This window comes from Ptychodera flava, chromosome 10 (assembly GCF_041260155.1).
Source record: "Ptychodera flava strain L36383 chromosome 10, AS_Pfla_20210202, whole genome shotgun sequence".
Lineage (NCBI taxonomy): Eukaryota > Metazoa > Hemichordata > Enteropneusta > Ptychoderidae > Ptychodera > Ptychodera flava.
The window spans coordinates 26,608,573-26,623,804 of NC_091937.1; the positions used below are offsets into that span (position 1 = coordinate 26,608,573).

At 37.1% G+C, this 15,232-nt stretch overlaps 1 protein-coding gene across 2 annotated transcripts in view; it reads left to right on the top strand.

Moving 5' to 3' along the window:
* The window catches only part of LOC139142364 (neuroendocrine convertase 2-like), a 34,098-nt gene that overhangs the window by 531 nt on the left and 18,335 nt on the right, over positions 1-15,232 (top strand). Inside the window, exon 2 of one of the 2 annotated variants that reach the window (XM_070712283.1) lies at positions 12,919-13,091. In XM_070712283.1, the coding sequence (XP_070568384.1) occupies positions 12,927-13,091 (165 nt within the window). In that variant the 5' untranslated portion in view covers positions 12,919-12,926. The remainder of the gene's footprint in view (positions 1-12,918; positions 13,092-15,232) is intronic. The other variant, XM_070712284.1, reaches the window with a different exon arrangement.

Sequence of the window (15,232 nt, forward strand, 5' to 3'; positions counted from 1 at the left end):
AAGTGCATAGGGCTTCTGCAGTCGCACGACGTACTGCGTACCTATCTTGCCGGTAGATGTATACCCTACTCGGGATGTAACGACACCCCACGCTTCAAATACGAAGTTATGGAGGGCTATGTAATCGGCAGTTTACGACTCAACCATTTGATTTACCTATCTTATTTTAATACTGTCAATAGCAATCAATTTATTTGTCGAAATCAAACGGTGAATCGAAATCGCAAAAGTCTACAAAAGCAATACGATTCCCCCGCCCTGACAACTTTTTTTTAGAAATGCCAATATTAGAACTGTGTTCAAGTCTTACAAATTATGACCTCTCTGCCACGTTTACCAACCCCGGAACTCATTGCAATGAAATGCAGAGGTATCTGCTAAAGTGCGGGCTGCGGGCTGCGGGTTGCTGGCTGCGGGTTGCGGGTTGCGGGCTGCGGGCTGCGGGTTTTTAGAATTATGGCTAGATTTCTAATATATGTAATATGGCATTTAGTATATAAGAAATAAAACCTTTAGAAGGTGTCTATTATCAATAATCATGATCAGGTCTATCGTACAGTATCCCTTTTCCTGCCAAGTCCATATTTTCAACATCAGGTCAAGATGGTTAAAATTAATGAAACACAACATATCCATATTGTGTATTTTAACATAATACTGTACATTTGAAGGCTGTTGAAAACATATATGCTGTAAAATTGATTTTTTGGACTAAAGATGCTATAACAGACCATACCAAGTGGGTGAAAATACGTCATGTTTCTGAAAAAAAAATCAAAATCTGCTAAACTAAAAGCGGCGATTCCGAGGACCAATTTATTTGTTCCGAGCTGCCTGGCCATCACAAATAATTTGGGATCTGAAATCACTTTTCTTTCTTGCCATGGATGTGAGTGAGAAATAATACCAGACTGACAAAAAAAATTCGCGCCTCGGAAATGTCGCCACTTATCGCGGAATGAAAATTGTTACATTTCTAGTATCAGGCCATAGGAAGTAAATTCTTTGTAATGCATCTATTCACAATTCGGTTCTAGGGCAACACATACAGAAAATTAAACAATGCCTACTTAAATGCAATGTGTAAGGAAAGATTTGACTTCAAAAAGCGTAGAAGTGTTGTGTATTTAAATGCCGTGTATTTTTCATGAAATCTTTAAAAAGAAAAAGACGTACGACAATGGACTTAGCTTACTTTGCCGTTTCGGTTCAACCGAGGTCACGACCACAGAGAACGACATTCCGCTAACATTTTACTCGAGAATTTCAGCGGGAAAAACACGTCGGTGCGTTGACTTATTTTCAGGAATCGATCTAATAGGAATATTTTTGGATGAGTTTGTGTTCTCAGCTCTCAATAATTGTGTATCTCCTAATATCATGAACATATTCTATGACTTGCACCTGCAGCATGATAGTCGCTCCATATGCATTTGATCCAGCGTGACTATGAAAAGTTTCCTAGGACTATTATCGTGTTCACCACAATAAAATAATTTTAAACGGCATTGAAAACGATTCTGAAAATTGTGCTTTTATCGGCGGTTGAACTAATCTGAAGTGTGAGAAGGGCATGGCATTCTATGAAAAAGTAACAAATTATTAGGCGTGTCGAGTTTCAACGAACCGAAGTTCATCTCCCAGTTCATCTGTGCTGTCAACGATCCGAAACTTACTTTTAAACTATCCGTCCTAATCATTACATAAAAGTTAATATAGCGAGTTGTTGTGAAATCTGTCTTGTGTTCATATTATTACTCATCCGTGTTCAGTCATATCATTTCGAAAGCTTCGATCGGCAGTGCGCTGTGCAACGGCGAATGTTGGATGGGAAATGGACTATTCTGACGTTGGTGGTGCTTTACCAGATGTAAGCTAAAATAACGGCATTATTCAAGAAGTTCACGGCTTTTATTCCATAAACAAATACATCTAGATACTATTTTAGCATTTATTCTAACTACTAGCGAAAATGATACCAAAAATCACACATTTTTTCATGCCCGCAACCCGCAGCCCGCAGCCCGCAACCCGCAGCCCGCAGCCCGCATGCCCGCAAAATAGCGCATCCGAAATGCAGAGAGATGGTGTATTTTCGTGACACTTGTATTTGCTGTTTTAGTGACGTCAAAGAAGCGAATTAGGAGTGGCGGAAAGCGTAACCATGGTTGCACTTATCTCAATCTTGAATGTTAAACCAATGAAAAAAAAGTCTTACAGGTTAGACTGTAGGGTCGAACGGCTTGAAAAAGACCCTTTATATCAAATCCTCACAGAGAAGGTGAACTGGGATAGTAAGAACTTTATATCAACTCTGCAAATTTCTGAAGTTTCAAAATGTGTAGGTAGTTAAAAGTAACAGTTGAAAAAGCGATAAAACTTTGAAGTTCTGTCTACTTTGTCCAAGCTTCATTTTATATGATGTTATCCATTAAATACCAATAATATTGGAATATCATAATTGAACATTTTCACTGGAAAATGGTAATTGCTATTTGATTGTAGGGGATCTGTACCTAATACTGTTTATAAAAGCTGGGCCAGCAGACTAGAATGTAAATTTATTATACAGATCCATCCCAATTTACACTGCCTGAGCCTGGGTATACAAAAACTGCAGGATTGATCCAAAATTGGCTTGTGAAAGGGCTGTTTAACCCTCTCAGGCCAAAACCTCTTAGTATATTATAGGGGTTGGTCTGGCAAGTTAGCAGAAAGTCAGGCCTGAAAGGGTTAAATGACTCTCACATGTCCGTACAGATATGTTTGTCAGTCACTTCATAATATTCATCAATACACTTGAGTTGAAGATACAGTTGTCCACTGGTGTGATTTCTGAGTCACTTTGATGCCGCACTCACTTGAAAATGTCCTAACGACACAAGATAATTGTACATGTACATCATACCTGTATTGGTATTGTTATGTAGGTCATTCCCCCACACTCATCATGACCTGAGTTCAATTAGTCTAGAACATTCTCAAGGTCACTGCCCTTGATGACCTCACAACCTTGAATTCAATTAGTCATGTTTGGAATGTTCTGGAAAGTTGATTAGTTGTGTAAGGGAGATAATTTTAGAACAGTAATTAGCATGTCAATAAAAGTTCTAGATTGTTCTTATATGCCTTTATAAAAGGGACGTGCACAGCTTCCAGTCAGACTTTTGGGATCGTGTCTCTTGTGTGTTACTAAACTCCAGCAGTAGTCATTCTCAAGACTTTTCAAGACCTTCACTGTCAACGCTGGATTTATACTGTGGACTTTGTGCAGCTTCAAGCCTGCAAGCCAAAGGACTGTTCATTCATCCGACTGACTGTTACAACTCTGAGACTGGAGCTTTGCCGTCCCAGCTGAGATAAGTAGTCTGTACACTTTTAAAGCTTGTACTCTGTCCCTAACTTAGCAATTAGTTTTGTTTTCGTAATAAATTTTGTTTAAACGGAAACTGCTGAGTTCACCCTTTTGTTCGTTTCTCTGCACGTAACAAATTGGGGGCTCGTCCGGGATACGAATATTTTGAGCCGTTTGACAACATTTTGACAGCCTTTTCAAAACTACTGTATACTGTGAACTCAGCGAAATTTAATCATGGCGGAATTTAAACCAGACGAATTTATGGATGACCTTGATCAGGACACATTTAATTCCCTCAGAAAAGACAACCTCATAACACTGGCCAATTTCCTTAAAGTAGAAGTCAAAAGATCTATGCGCAAGAGGGAAATACAGTACCGTATTGCCAAACATCTAGTTGATTTAGGCCATTTGAGGAATCCACCCTGAAAGATTATGAGCCCGAGTCTACCTCTGAACTCAGAAAATTAGAATTAGAAATGCAGACAAATTTGGAGATCAAGAAACTAGAATTACAAATGAGAGAGAAAGAATTACAAATGGAAAAAGAGAGACAGGCATTAGAAAAAGAAAAAATACAAATGCAGTTAGAAATGGAAGAAAGACAGAAAGAAAAAGAATTGCGATTAGAAGAACAGCGATTGCAGGTAGAAATAAAACGTTTAGAGCTTGGACAGTCAGGAAAATTCTTCCCTTCAGACAAGTTTGACATCACTAAGCATTTCAGGTTAGTTCCCCCTTTCCAAGAAAAGGATGTTGATAAATATTTCCTCCATTTTGAGAAAATTGCTCAGAGCCTGAATTGGCCTAAGGAGTCCTGGTCTATGCTTTTGCAGAGTGCTTTGGTGGGTAAAGCCAGAGAAATTTACATTCAGTTGTCAGTAGAGCAGGCTTCAGATTATGATTCTGTGAAGGAATTAATTCTCAAGGGCTATGAGTTGGTGCCTGAAGCTTACCGTCAGAAATTTAGGGATTGTGAGAAGGTGAAGGATCAAACTTATGTTGAATTTGCTCGAACAAAAGAACAACTGTTTGATCGTTGGTGCTCTTCTGAAAAGTCAGTCAGAATTATGACAAATTACGACAGCTTGTTTTGATTGAAGAATTTAAGAGGTGCATTCGGAGTGACATCAAGACGTTTATCAATGAACAAAAGGCAGATACATTGGAGGTTGCTGCACGTTTGGCCGATGATTATTCATTGACCCACAAATCTTCATTTCTCAGCAAACCATCCCAGTCCTTTTCATACAGAAACAATGCAGGTCATTTAACTCCTCCTTTTCATCCAAGAATTTTTCAAAGGAGAGTAGAAATCAAATGACAACAGTTCACAAAATTCAAGTAACACTTCCACATCATCAGATCCCAAGTCTCAATCTCCTTCTGACAAACAGTTCGGTACACTTTCTTGTAATTATTGCAAGAAAGACGGCCATTTAATGTCAGAGTGTTCAAGTTGAAAAGAAAACGTGAAGGTCAAAGTGGTCAAAGTGGATCTAAGCCCACCGGCTTTATTTCTTCATCAACTCAATTAGAGTCTAATAATGTGTGCAACACATTTTCTGAGGTTAAACCCCTCTTATCCCCAATTAATGAGGTCAAGGTCAATTCTTCTCAAGATAGCATTATGGGTATTTTCGAACCATTTATTCATGATGGTTTTATATCACTTTCTAGTGATTTTTCTTCCGCTACCCCTGTCAAAATTTTAAGAGATACCGGGGCTTCCCAGTCTCTTTTGTTGGCAGATACCCTGCCGTTTTCTGAAAAGTCATTTTCAGGTTCTAAAGTTCTTATTAAGGGGGTAGATTGTAATGACTACATTCCTGTTCCTCTCCATAATGTCTATTTGTCTTCGGACTTTGTTTCTGGACCTGTGACTTTAGGTATTAGGCCTTTTTTGCCTTTTGAAGGGATTCACCTTCTTCTTGGAAACGACCTTGCTGGGGACAAGGTCATTACTAATCCACTTGTGACTGATAATCCTACTTTAGATCAGGATCCAGAGCCAATTGAACAAGAGATACCCGATTTATTTCCTTCATGTGCTATTACTCGAGCCATGTCAAAGAAAACTTCCGAGAATCAAAATACTCTCAAAAATAATGTCACAGATGTTGACTTAAATGACACCTTTCTCAGTCAGGTGTTTGACACGGATCATTCCGTTATCCCTCGTGGATTTGCAACTTCCAGTAAAACTGCTGACCAAAGTCAGACATTTTCTAGATCAAATCTCATTGCAGAACAACACAAAGACCCAGATATTTTGTCTTTGTTTGACAGGGTAGATGATGAAGGTAAAACTTCAGATAGCTCTGTTTCCTATTATACAAAATCTGGTATTCTCATGCGTAAATGGAGACCTCCAGATGTTTTGGTTGATGACGATTGGGCTATAAAACATCAAATTGTGGTTCCAAAGCCCTACCATGCTGAAATATTGCGCCTGGCCCATGAAACCCCCTGGGCTGGTCACTTAGGAGTCAGGAAAACTTATCATAAAATTCTCAGTCACTTTTATTGGCCTAATCTCAGGCAGGATGTAGCACATTTCTGTAAAACTTGTCACACATGTCAAATGGTAGGAAAGCCGAATCAGACCATTCCAAAGGCCCCTTTACAGCCAATTCCTGCATTTCAAGAACCATTTAGTAGGATACTAATAGACTGTGTTGGGCCCCTACCAAAAACAAGATCAGGAAATGAGTACATGTTGACAATTATGTGTACATCAACTCGGTTCCCCGAAGCCATACCACTGAGAAATATAAAGACAAAGACTATAGTGAGAGCTTTAGTCAAATTTTTCACTTTATTCGGCCTCCCTAAATGTGTCCAGTCCGATCAAGGCTCCAACTTTATGTCTGGAATTTTTCAACAAGTAATGGATCAGCTAGGCATTAAACAGTATAGGTCATCCGCCTATCATCCAGAAAGTCAGGGTGCTCTTGAGCGATTTCATCAAACTTTGAAAAACATGATTAGGACCTACTGTTTTGACACAGAGAAGCAGTGGGATGAAGGAATTCATTTTTTGCTCTTTGCTGTTAGAGAGTCAATTCAGGAGTCTCTTGGTTTTAGCCCATTTGAGCTTGTATTTGGACATACAGTCCGTGGCCCACTTAAGCTCGTTAAGAGAAATTCCTATCAGACGATGATGATTGTCTGAATATTTTGCAATATGTGTAGATTTTCGTACAAAACTCTCTAAAGCATGTGAATTAGCCAGAGAAAATCTTGAGTCATCTCAGCAGTCAATGAAACCAAATATGATAAAAGCACCTCAAAACGGAAGTTTGAACCGGTCAAAAGGTTCTTGTTCTACTTCCGATTCCTGGCAAACCACTCCATGCTCGTTACTTTGGGCCATATCTAATTGATAAGAAATTGAGTGATTTAAATTACATCATAATAACACCTGACAGGCGAAAACAAAAACAGCTATCACATAAATATGCTTAAGCCATATTTGGATAGGGATAATCCTACTATAACTCAGCCTGTCAGTGCAGTCAGTTCAAACCATTATGAAGATAGTGATACTGAAACTGACTTGAGTGAAAATACTCTAAACTCAAAGCTGGGCTCGGTCAAGCTTCAGAACTCAGAAATCCTGGAGAAGCTGGAGTCTACAAAGTTGGCACACCTCCAGCCAGAACAACAACAACAGGTGAAAGAACTGCTCCATGAATATAAACACCTGTTTCAAGATGTTCCAACGAGGACAAACGTCATCTATCACGACGTTGATGTTGGGGACAGTAAGCCTGTAAAACAACATCCATACAGACTGAATCCAACAAAAGCGAAATATCTCCAGGAAGAAGTCAAATACCTGCTGGACAATGCTTTATTGAACCCAGTAAAAGTAACTGGAGTTCGCCGTGCATACTTGTTCCCAAATCAGATCACAGTTATCGTATGTGCACGGACTTTAGGAAGGTCAACACTTTAACAAAGACAGACACTTTCCCAATCCCGAGGATTGATGACTGCATCGACCGAGTGGGAAAAGCCAAGTACGTGACGAAATTTGACCTACTGAAGGGATTTTGGCAAGTCCCTCTGACGGATCGTGCTCGTGAAATATCCGCCTTTGTTACACCAGACGGATTGTTCCAGTACAAGGTGATGCCATTCGGAATGAAGAACTCTCCGGCAACGTTCCAACGGATGATCAACGACGTCATATCCGGGCTAGACGGATGTGCAGCTTACGTTGACGACGTCGTCCTGTATAGTGACACCTGGGAGGAACACATCAAGCTCATGCGGAAGTTCTTTGAGAGACTGAGCAAAGCAATGTTGACTGTCAACCTTGCCAAATCTGAGTTTGGTTGGGCTAGGGTAACTTACCTCGGACATACTGTAGGACAGGGTGAGGTAAAACCTGTTGATGCCAAAATCAGTGCCATTTCAAGTTTTCCCATACCAAACTGCAAACGACAACTGATGCGCTTTCTCGGTATGGCTGGTTACTACAGAAAATTCTGTCCAAATTTCTCCACAATTACTGAGCCTTTGACTAACTTACTTAAAAAGAAAGTAAAGTTTGTTTGGTCAGAGCAATGCCAACAGGCATTTGATACACTTAAAGCCATACTGCAAAGTGCCCCAGTGTTGTCTGCACCAGATTTCACTTTGCCATTCAAATTAGCTGTAGATGCTAGTGATACGGCTGCTGGTGCTGTTTTATTGCAAGAGGATAGTCATGGTGTAGATCATCCTGTTTGCTATTTTTCACGCAAATTTAACAAATCCCAGAGAAACTACTCTACAATTGAAAAAGAGTGTTTATCTTTGATATTAGCTTTACAGCATTTTGAAGTTTATGTTACTTCTTCAAATCAGCCAATAGTGGTTTATATTGATCACAACCCTCTTGTTTTCTGCAGAAATTTAAAGGCAAAAATCAGAGATTGCTAAGATGGAGTTTAATGTTACAGGACTTTAATCTTGACATTAGACATATCAAAGGCAGAGACAATTTAATTGCAGACTGTCTCTCTCGTATTTAGAGTTTATTGTTGTTCACTTTCAAGAAATTTTATTGTTGTTCACTTTCAAGAAATTTACTTTAGAGTAAAACAAATTTGAGTACTTAAATCCTTTTCAAGATTACATTTGTAAAAGAAAGATTTTTCTTTGAAAAATTTTCTTTTTTTTGAAGAGGGGGTGTGTTATGTAGGTCATTCCCCCCACACTCATCATGACCTGAGTTCAATTAGTCTAGAACATTCTCAAGGTCACTGCCCTTGATGACCTCACAACCTTGAATTCAATTAGTCATGTTTGGAATGTTCTGGAAAGTTGATTAGTTGTGTAAGGGAGATAATTTTAGAACAGTAATTAGCATGTCAATAAAAGTTCTAGATTGTTCTTATATGCCTTTATAAAAGGGACGTGCACAGCTTCCAGTCAGACTTTTGGGATCGTGTCTCTTGTGTGTTACTAAACTCCAGCAGTAGTCATTCTCAAGACTTTTCAAGACCTTCACTGTCAACGCTGGATTTATACTGTGGACTTTGTGCAGCTTCAAGCCTGCAAGCCAAAGGACTGTTCATTCATCCGACTGACTGTTACAACTCTGAGACTGGAGCTTTGCCGTCCCAGCTGAGATAAGTAGTCTGTACACTTTTAAAGCTTGTACTCTGTCCCTAACTTAGCAATTAGTTTTGTTTTCGTAATAAATTTTGTTTAAACGAAACTGCTGAGTTCACCCTTTTGTTCGTTTTCTCTGCAGTAACAGTATTATCTTGTCGGTGTCAACAACATTTCAAGAATTTCCAAAATCGAATACTTGAAAGTTTGGGCACACACAGCTTTCCAAAGATAATGTTTGCACGACTAAACTACAAAAATCATTCAATATTTGTCTAGTCTAATACATCAGATACAGTATACATCGTATGTGTATTGTTCTGGGATACATGTATGAAACAATGGAATTTATCCAACATATTGGTATTTATGTTTGTGAAATTCTTGTTTTAGTCACAGAGAAAATTGGAGAGTAACAGAAAAAGATATCTGATTAATGTTTGATATATTACCATTCACAAAATTTATAGAGAGTTTGAATTATTTTGAATGCTGCTGTGATCATTTTCGATTATCATGTGACTTTCAGTTGTATCAGAATTGAACAAACTGTAGTTTCCCTTTTTGGCATTTCAAAGAATTCAAATAAGCTACTGTTGTTATATTGCGGAAATTTCTGTCCAATTTTCATGTACAAAGAATGAATGGCATGCATAATGCATATGCATAACATTTTTCCACATGAAAGACGTGTATAATGAATACAACACGTTCCATCATGAATTAGGCAAAATGCTCACAAAAGAAAATCAACTTTTCTATCGCCCTGATATTGAAATTATTGTTCCAGATTTGGAACAAGCTAAAACATGCATAATTAGATGTTTAGATTATTCAATTATAATGTAGGTGTCACTATTGTGACGTATGGTCATACATGTGTAAATACAAAATGGAAAATATTTGCAAATCAAAACTGTATGCGAATGTTAGAGAGCAAGGTAGGATAGAGAGAGCATGCAAGGTAGGATAGTCATTCCCTATTTCTATAGTCTGGAAAACAAATTTTATCCCAGTTGTGACTGAATTTTTACCCTTAACCCTTTGACCGCCACAGTCAATTTTTTGCCCCTGAGTCAATTTTTTCAGATTTTTGCCAAAATTTTGATGAAAAACTGTAACCAACGAAATGTCCATTTGGTCTAAAATTATGAGAAAAATTACAGAAAAGTTAATAAAATTTGGTAAAATGTTGCACTAAAATAACAGAGAGTTAATAAGTTCACTTTGGGAACTTTTTTTCAAATGTAAGAAATTAATGATTTCAGTTTGATTCTTAATTTACTTACCCTTATAAAGATCTATAGATGTTGACGGAAAACATACCATCATATTGCAATTTTTTAAAATTTTTATCAGTATATAATTATGACATAGCCAAAATGATTGTTTAGATTTTTCAAATATCAGACTTTAAGCTTTCTAACATTTTCTCTATCTTCATATTAAAAAAATGAGCAGTTTGTATCCCACTGGTCAAAATAATAGACCAGCCTTGAATGATTCGCGCAACCAATATGGACGTTTATTACAACCGTTAATCAGTCTACCCCGCTGTTTGATCACAGCTGCAACCAAGAGAATGTGTCGAAAGATTGAGTTTACCAGAAAGTTGGAATTTGCACAAGTTGTTCTCATTCGGTTATTTCTCGATTGGAGTTGAATAGGTAAAGCCATTACCATGTACACAAACGTGCACAGGTACATGTTTTTCGATATGTGTGTATCACTGTATGGTTGGTTGGTACGGCAATCATATTGTCATCTCTCTAGCATGCTGAGTCTGTAAAACTTCCACATTGTAATATCCTTTATTCTTAAGTAGAAACATTTACAACCTATGTTACCTAAAGAAGTCAATGATCAAAACCGCATGGCAAACCATTCTATTTGTAGAGTTTGCCGTTGAAAAAACATAAAAATTGAAATTTTAAATTCATTGTTCTCCCCAGTAAAATATAGTGGCCACTTCTCTTTAATTTCTGTGAAACAATAGAAATTCATTAACATGTAAATTTCAGTGTGATGCAAATTAGCCACTTTGCAATCAAAAATTCCTTTGGAGAACACTGAAATTGCCCTGGTATCCCTGGAAACCAAAAGTTGAAGAATCCTGTTGGCTGTTCTATCTTGCACCGACACTCCACCATTTCATACATATATCAGAGGTCAAAGCCGACCAAGAAGCTATATTTCACCTTTTCTGAAGGAGTATTGTTTTCAGTCGATACAGTAATGCATCTTTGTAGATATGATCGCTGTGCGCTGTACACTAGAGAACACATTGGATGGAAACAGGCAACTGCAAAGCTGAAAGAAAGTTTTGATATGAATATTTAACCAAAATCACAGCGCCTTCTCAGCCGTTGTTATATTTAGTTGCTTGACACAATGTTAGCCAGGACTATAATCGAAAATACACACTGCTTTGTGATTCTGTACAACTATGCGGGTACCTGGGTCATAATTCATCAGTACATTTTATCAGTCTGCTATTGTCAGCATACTTATGTCTATTGGTACCGTCTTAGTGACATTCTCATCATTTGACCCTTGATTAAGCTACCTTTGCTGAAGTAAATATATCTATGCCTGAGTAAACCATTATACATGTAGCCTTTAACACCTTTGTTGGCTACCTTCACCAAGAAATATTGGGGGTGTGGCTGAAACCAGGTGCTGAATGGACGACAATGAATCAGCAGGTTTTCTATGAGTACACTTTCCTTGAAAGCTATCTGCTTCAATACACAGACTACACAGCAATCCTTCACTTCAATGATCGTTTATCCACTAAAATGTTGTAGAGTATGTCTTCTGTGCTTCTGAAATTTGTCAAAATATGAAAAATTCAAATTTGCACAAGATTGTTTGATTTGCAAGTTCTTCAAAAGTTGAGCATACCTACGAGAACTTTGACGAAACTGAACTGTGTTGAAATTGTAAACGGTACTTTTTGAGAAAAAAGGACTAGAATACTGATAAAGTAAATATATAAGTCAAATCTACACATTTACTTTAATCATCTTTGAGCAAGCGGATTCTGTGTTCTCGCATCATTTTCCCAAATAACTTTTGTTGAGGTTTGAATATTTTCCAACTTAGACTCAAGTTAAGCCACAGTAAACTTTTGTTTGCAAAAGGACATGCACTGCTGTATATTGAAATAATCTTCAGTTTAGCAGGGACACAAAAATCTCACGGGGGTAAAGTTGTTAGTTTTTATTTGAAGTGCTTCTTGTTGCTGAACCTGTAAAAAGTATCTTTGAAATGAGAATCATCAAAAATTATTTTCAATCGTCTGTAACCCAGTCGCTGCTGATGTATAGATGCTTTGCAGGTTATTTGAGATTTTTATTTTAGATCTTGTAAATGTTTGGGCGCAGTGTTTTTCATACAAATTGTAAAGAACCCTCTACAAGAGTACATTCTGGCTTTTTTCCATTATTTTAAACAATTTAAATATTTATGTATTTATAAAAGCACTAGTGTCTTACGATGTGTTTCATACATGTATTTTACAAAATAAGAGCTTAGATATCTGCATGGCGCTGCTCAAGCAATGTGATGAATGTTCTTGATACTGGAAGATTCAGTGCTACCAGGTTGTGAAATACCTATGGTTAAACCTTGAGCACCAAAGTCAATTTTTACTGCCTTTATAAAGTGTGCCCTAGTCAATTTTTTTCACATTTTTGCCAAAATTTTGGTAAGAAACTGTAGCCAATGAAATATGATGTGCATTTGGTCCAAAATCCTAAAAAAATCACAGAAAAATTTATTTAAATTGGTAAAATGTTGCACAAAAATTTTGCTGGAAAAATCTCAGCATTCAAAGGGTTAATGATGCAAATAAGTCTGCCATAGGTACATGTACTCTGTGTAAAGCTTTGTATACTGGAAGATGTGGGTTAATAAAGATATTGATAAAGTGTAATGTTATTTCCTTCCAGGAAATAGCATGAGAACCACAGTACCACTATTACTGGTACTGCTAACAGTCGCACTGCACTATGCTGCCGCCAAGGAAATCGAATACACCAATGAGTGGGTTGTGACCATCAACGGAGATGAACAACAGGCCAGGGACATAGCTGCCACCCATGGCTTTGCCTTCTTACAAAAGGTAAGTTCATGTTCATAAACCTGTGTAGGCTAGCAGTCTGTTTTATAGTATGGCATGAACAATTAACACACCAAGATTATACATTGTAGCTGCTTCTCATTGTCTATGAGAGAAAATGTTCCCTTTCAGAATTTTTTTTAAATTGCACACTTTAGTGCAGATATGAGAAAAGTCCAGAGACAAAGCTGCTTTTTCATGGTTTTGTCTTTTACAAAAGGCTTAGAGGTCAAGTCTATAAAATTTGAATTTTTCATGTTTGAATTGAAGCTGTCTACTATAAACTGGTGGTTACATCACCCTTCATGCTCTTTACCCATTCTATATGTACAGTGGTTAACGTAAGTTAAGAGTATAAAATGATTTCATTTAAAAAATTTGAATTTTCCATACACCAAGTATCCTCGCTTCCAGCTGATTTCCATGGATTACGTTTACATAGGTTTCATAATACAGACTTCTCCGTGTACATATGTATCTCACGTACTGGACCCAAAAAAATGTGTAATTCCATTTTTATAAGCCAAAAAAATTGTCTTGTAGTTTTAAAACATTTATCCAAATAAGTATTGTTTTGCCATCATCAAAGTGTAAACCTATGAAACATGAAAAATTATCAATTATTTAGTCTCAAGTAAATAAATCCACTTTTTTCAGGTGGAAAAGAAAAAAAACCAGCATGTCTTGCTGTTTCAGCAAAATAAGACACAAACGCCACCACTCCTTCAGCTACATGTACATTATCTGTTTTGAATGAACAGTAAACCATAAGTGCATAAAACAATTTGCAAAATTTTTGAAAAAATGAAAATTTCCCACAAACTGATTGTCATACCTTCCCCATCTTATTATAATGACATTTTTTGCATACTTTATTACTGGTAGGACATGTCATATCTTAGGTACGTACAAGATACAAAAATGTAATTCCATTTTAACCTTCATAATACGGCATATAACGTTGATTTTTCATATCAGTTACACATCATTTTTATGTCATTAAAATGTCAATCTCAAAATGATGAAAAATTATCGTTCAGTACCATACAGTGTGTGTAAACCAGGTAGAAATATGAAACAAAACAGCATATGTGTCAGTGCACAAACATTGGGCATTATGTGCTGCACATAAGCAGATATAGCTCTAAATAGTCTAATACTTCAAATAATCTTTCCGGTGTGAAGAACTCAAAAGACAATCTGTTAAAGGCGCCCTTCTCAATTCCAGGTTCTCGCATTAGCGAATGTGTCAACAGCCCATTAACAGTTTGTCATTCTTTTGTTTTCCATTGAATATTTTATCAAGGAAATAATATTTATATTAGATAAATCTGATAATTGAGTTGGGGCTTTAAGTATATCCACACCACTTTCTCTGCCACTAACCATTTTATTCTAAATTTAGCATGTTTGTTTTGACCAAAGCAGTGTTTGCCCTGGCGATACTGTTGTTTGGATTAGTCACTTGTGTCGAATGCGTCAGTGCCTTTTGTGATGTAAATCACCGTCAGGGATCAGTTCTTTTGCAAGCCACGTCATCAAATCTACAAAAGGGTATAGCGTCACATGTAGGGTGTTCAGTATAGTATAAGACATCGTGTTCCTTGCTTGTACGGTAATTTGTCGTCATCGTCTGAAAAGCTTAAAATAATGCAGTGTAGTTTTTTTTGTTTTTTTTTTTAAGCAAGGCTCAAGGAAAGCCATGCAGGAAAGCACAAAGAGAGCAAATACCAAACTTATCTTAATTTTTGTTGTCAAAATCTACCTTCTTCTTGTTCTTCTAGGGGTCTTCTGATTATTCAGGTCAACCTGACCCTTTGCTTTTGCTTTTAACACACACCAGTAAAATTCACCGATTCTTAGCTTTGCTGTTGTGTTTATTAAAATGATTTCCAGGATTAATTTATTTCTGTTGTCTGTCCCAAGCCTTGCAAAGCACTGGTAGGAAATAATGTAATCTTTTTTACCAGAGATGTGCTTAGAGTGACAAATAAGATTGTACATGAGATATTGAATATTTCTATAACTCTTTATGAGACGAAACCTTATTTAGCATTATTTAAATTGTTATAAAAGGAATAAAAGTTGCTTTATTGGTTTGATTGATTGCCATTATCAATGTGGAATAGCGTGCAGGTTTATTA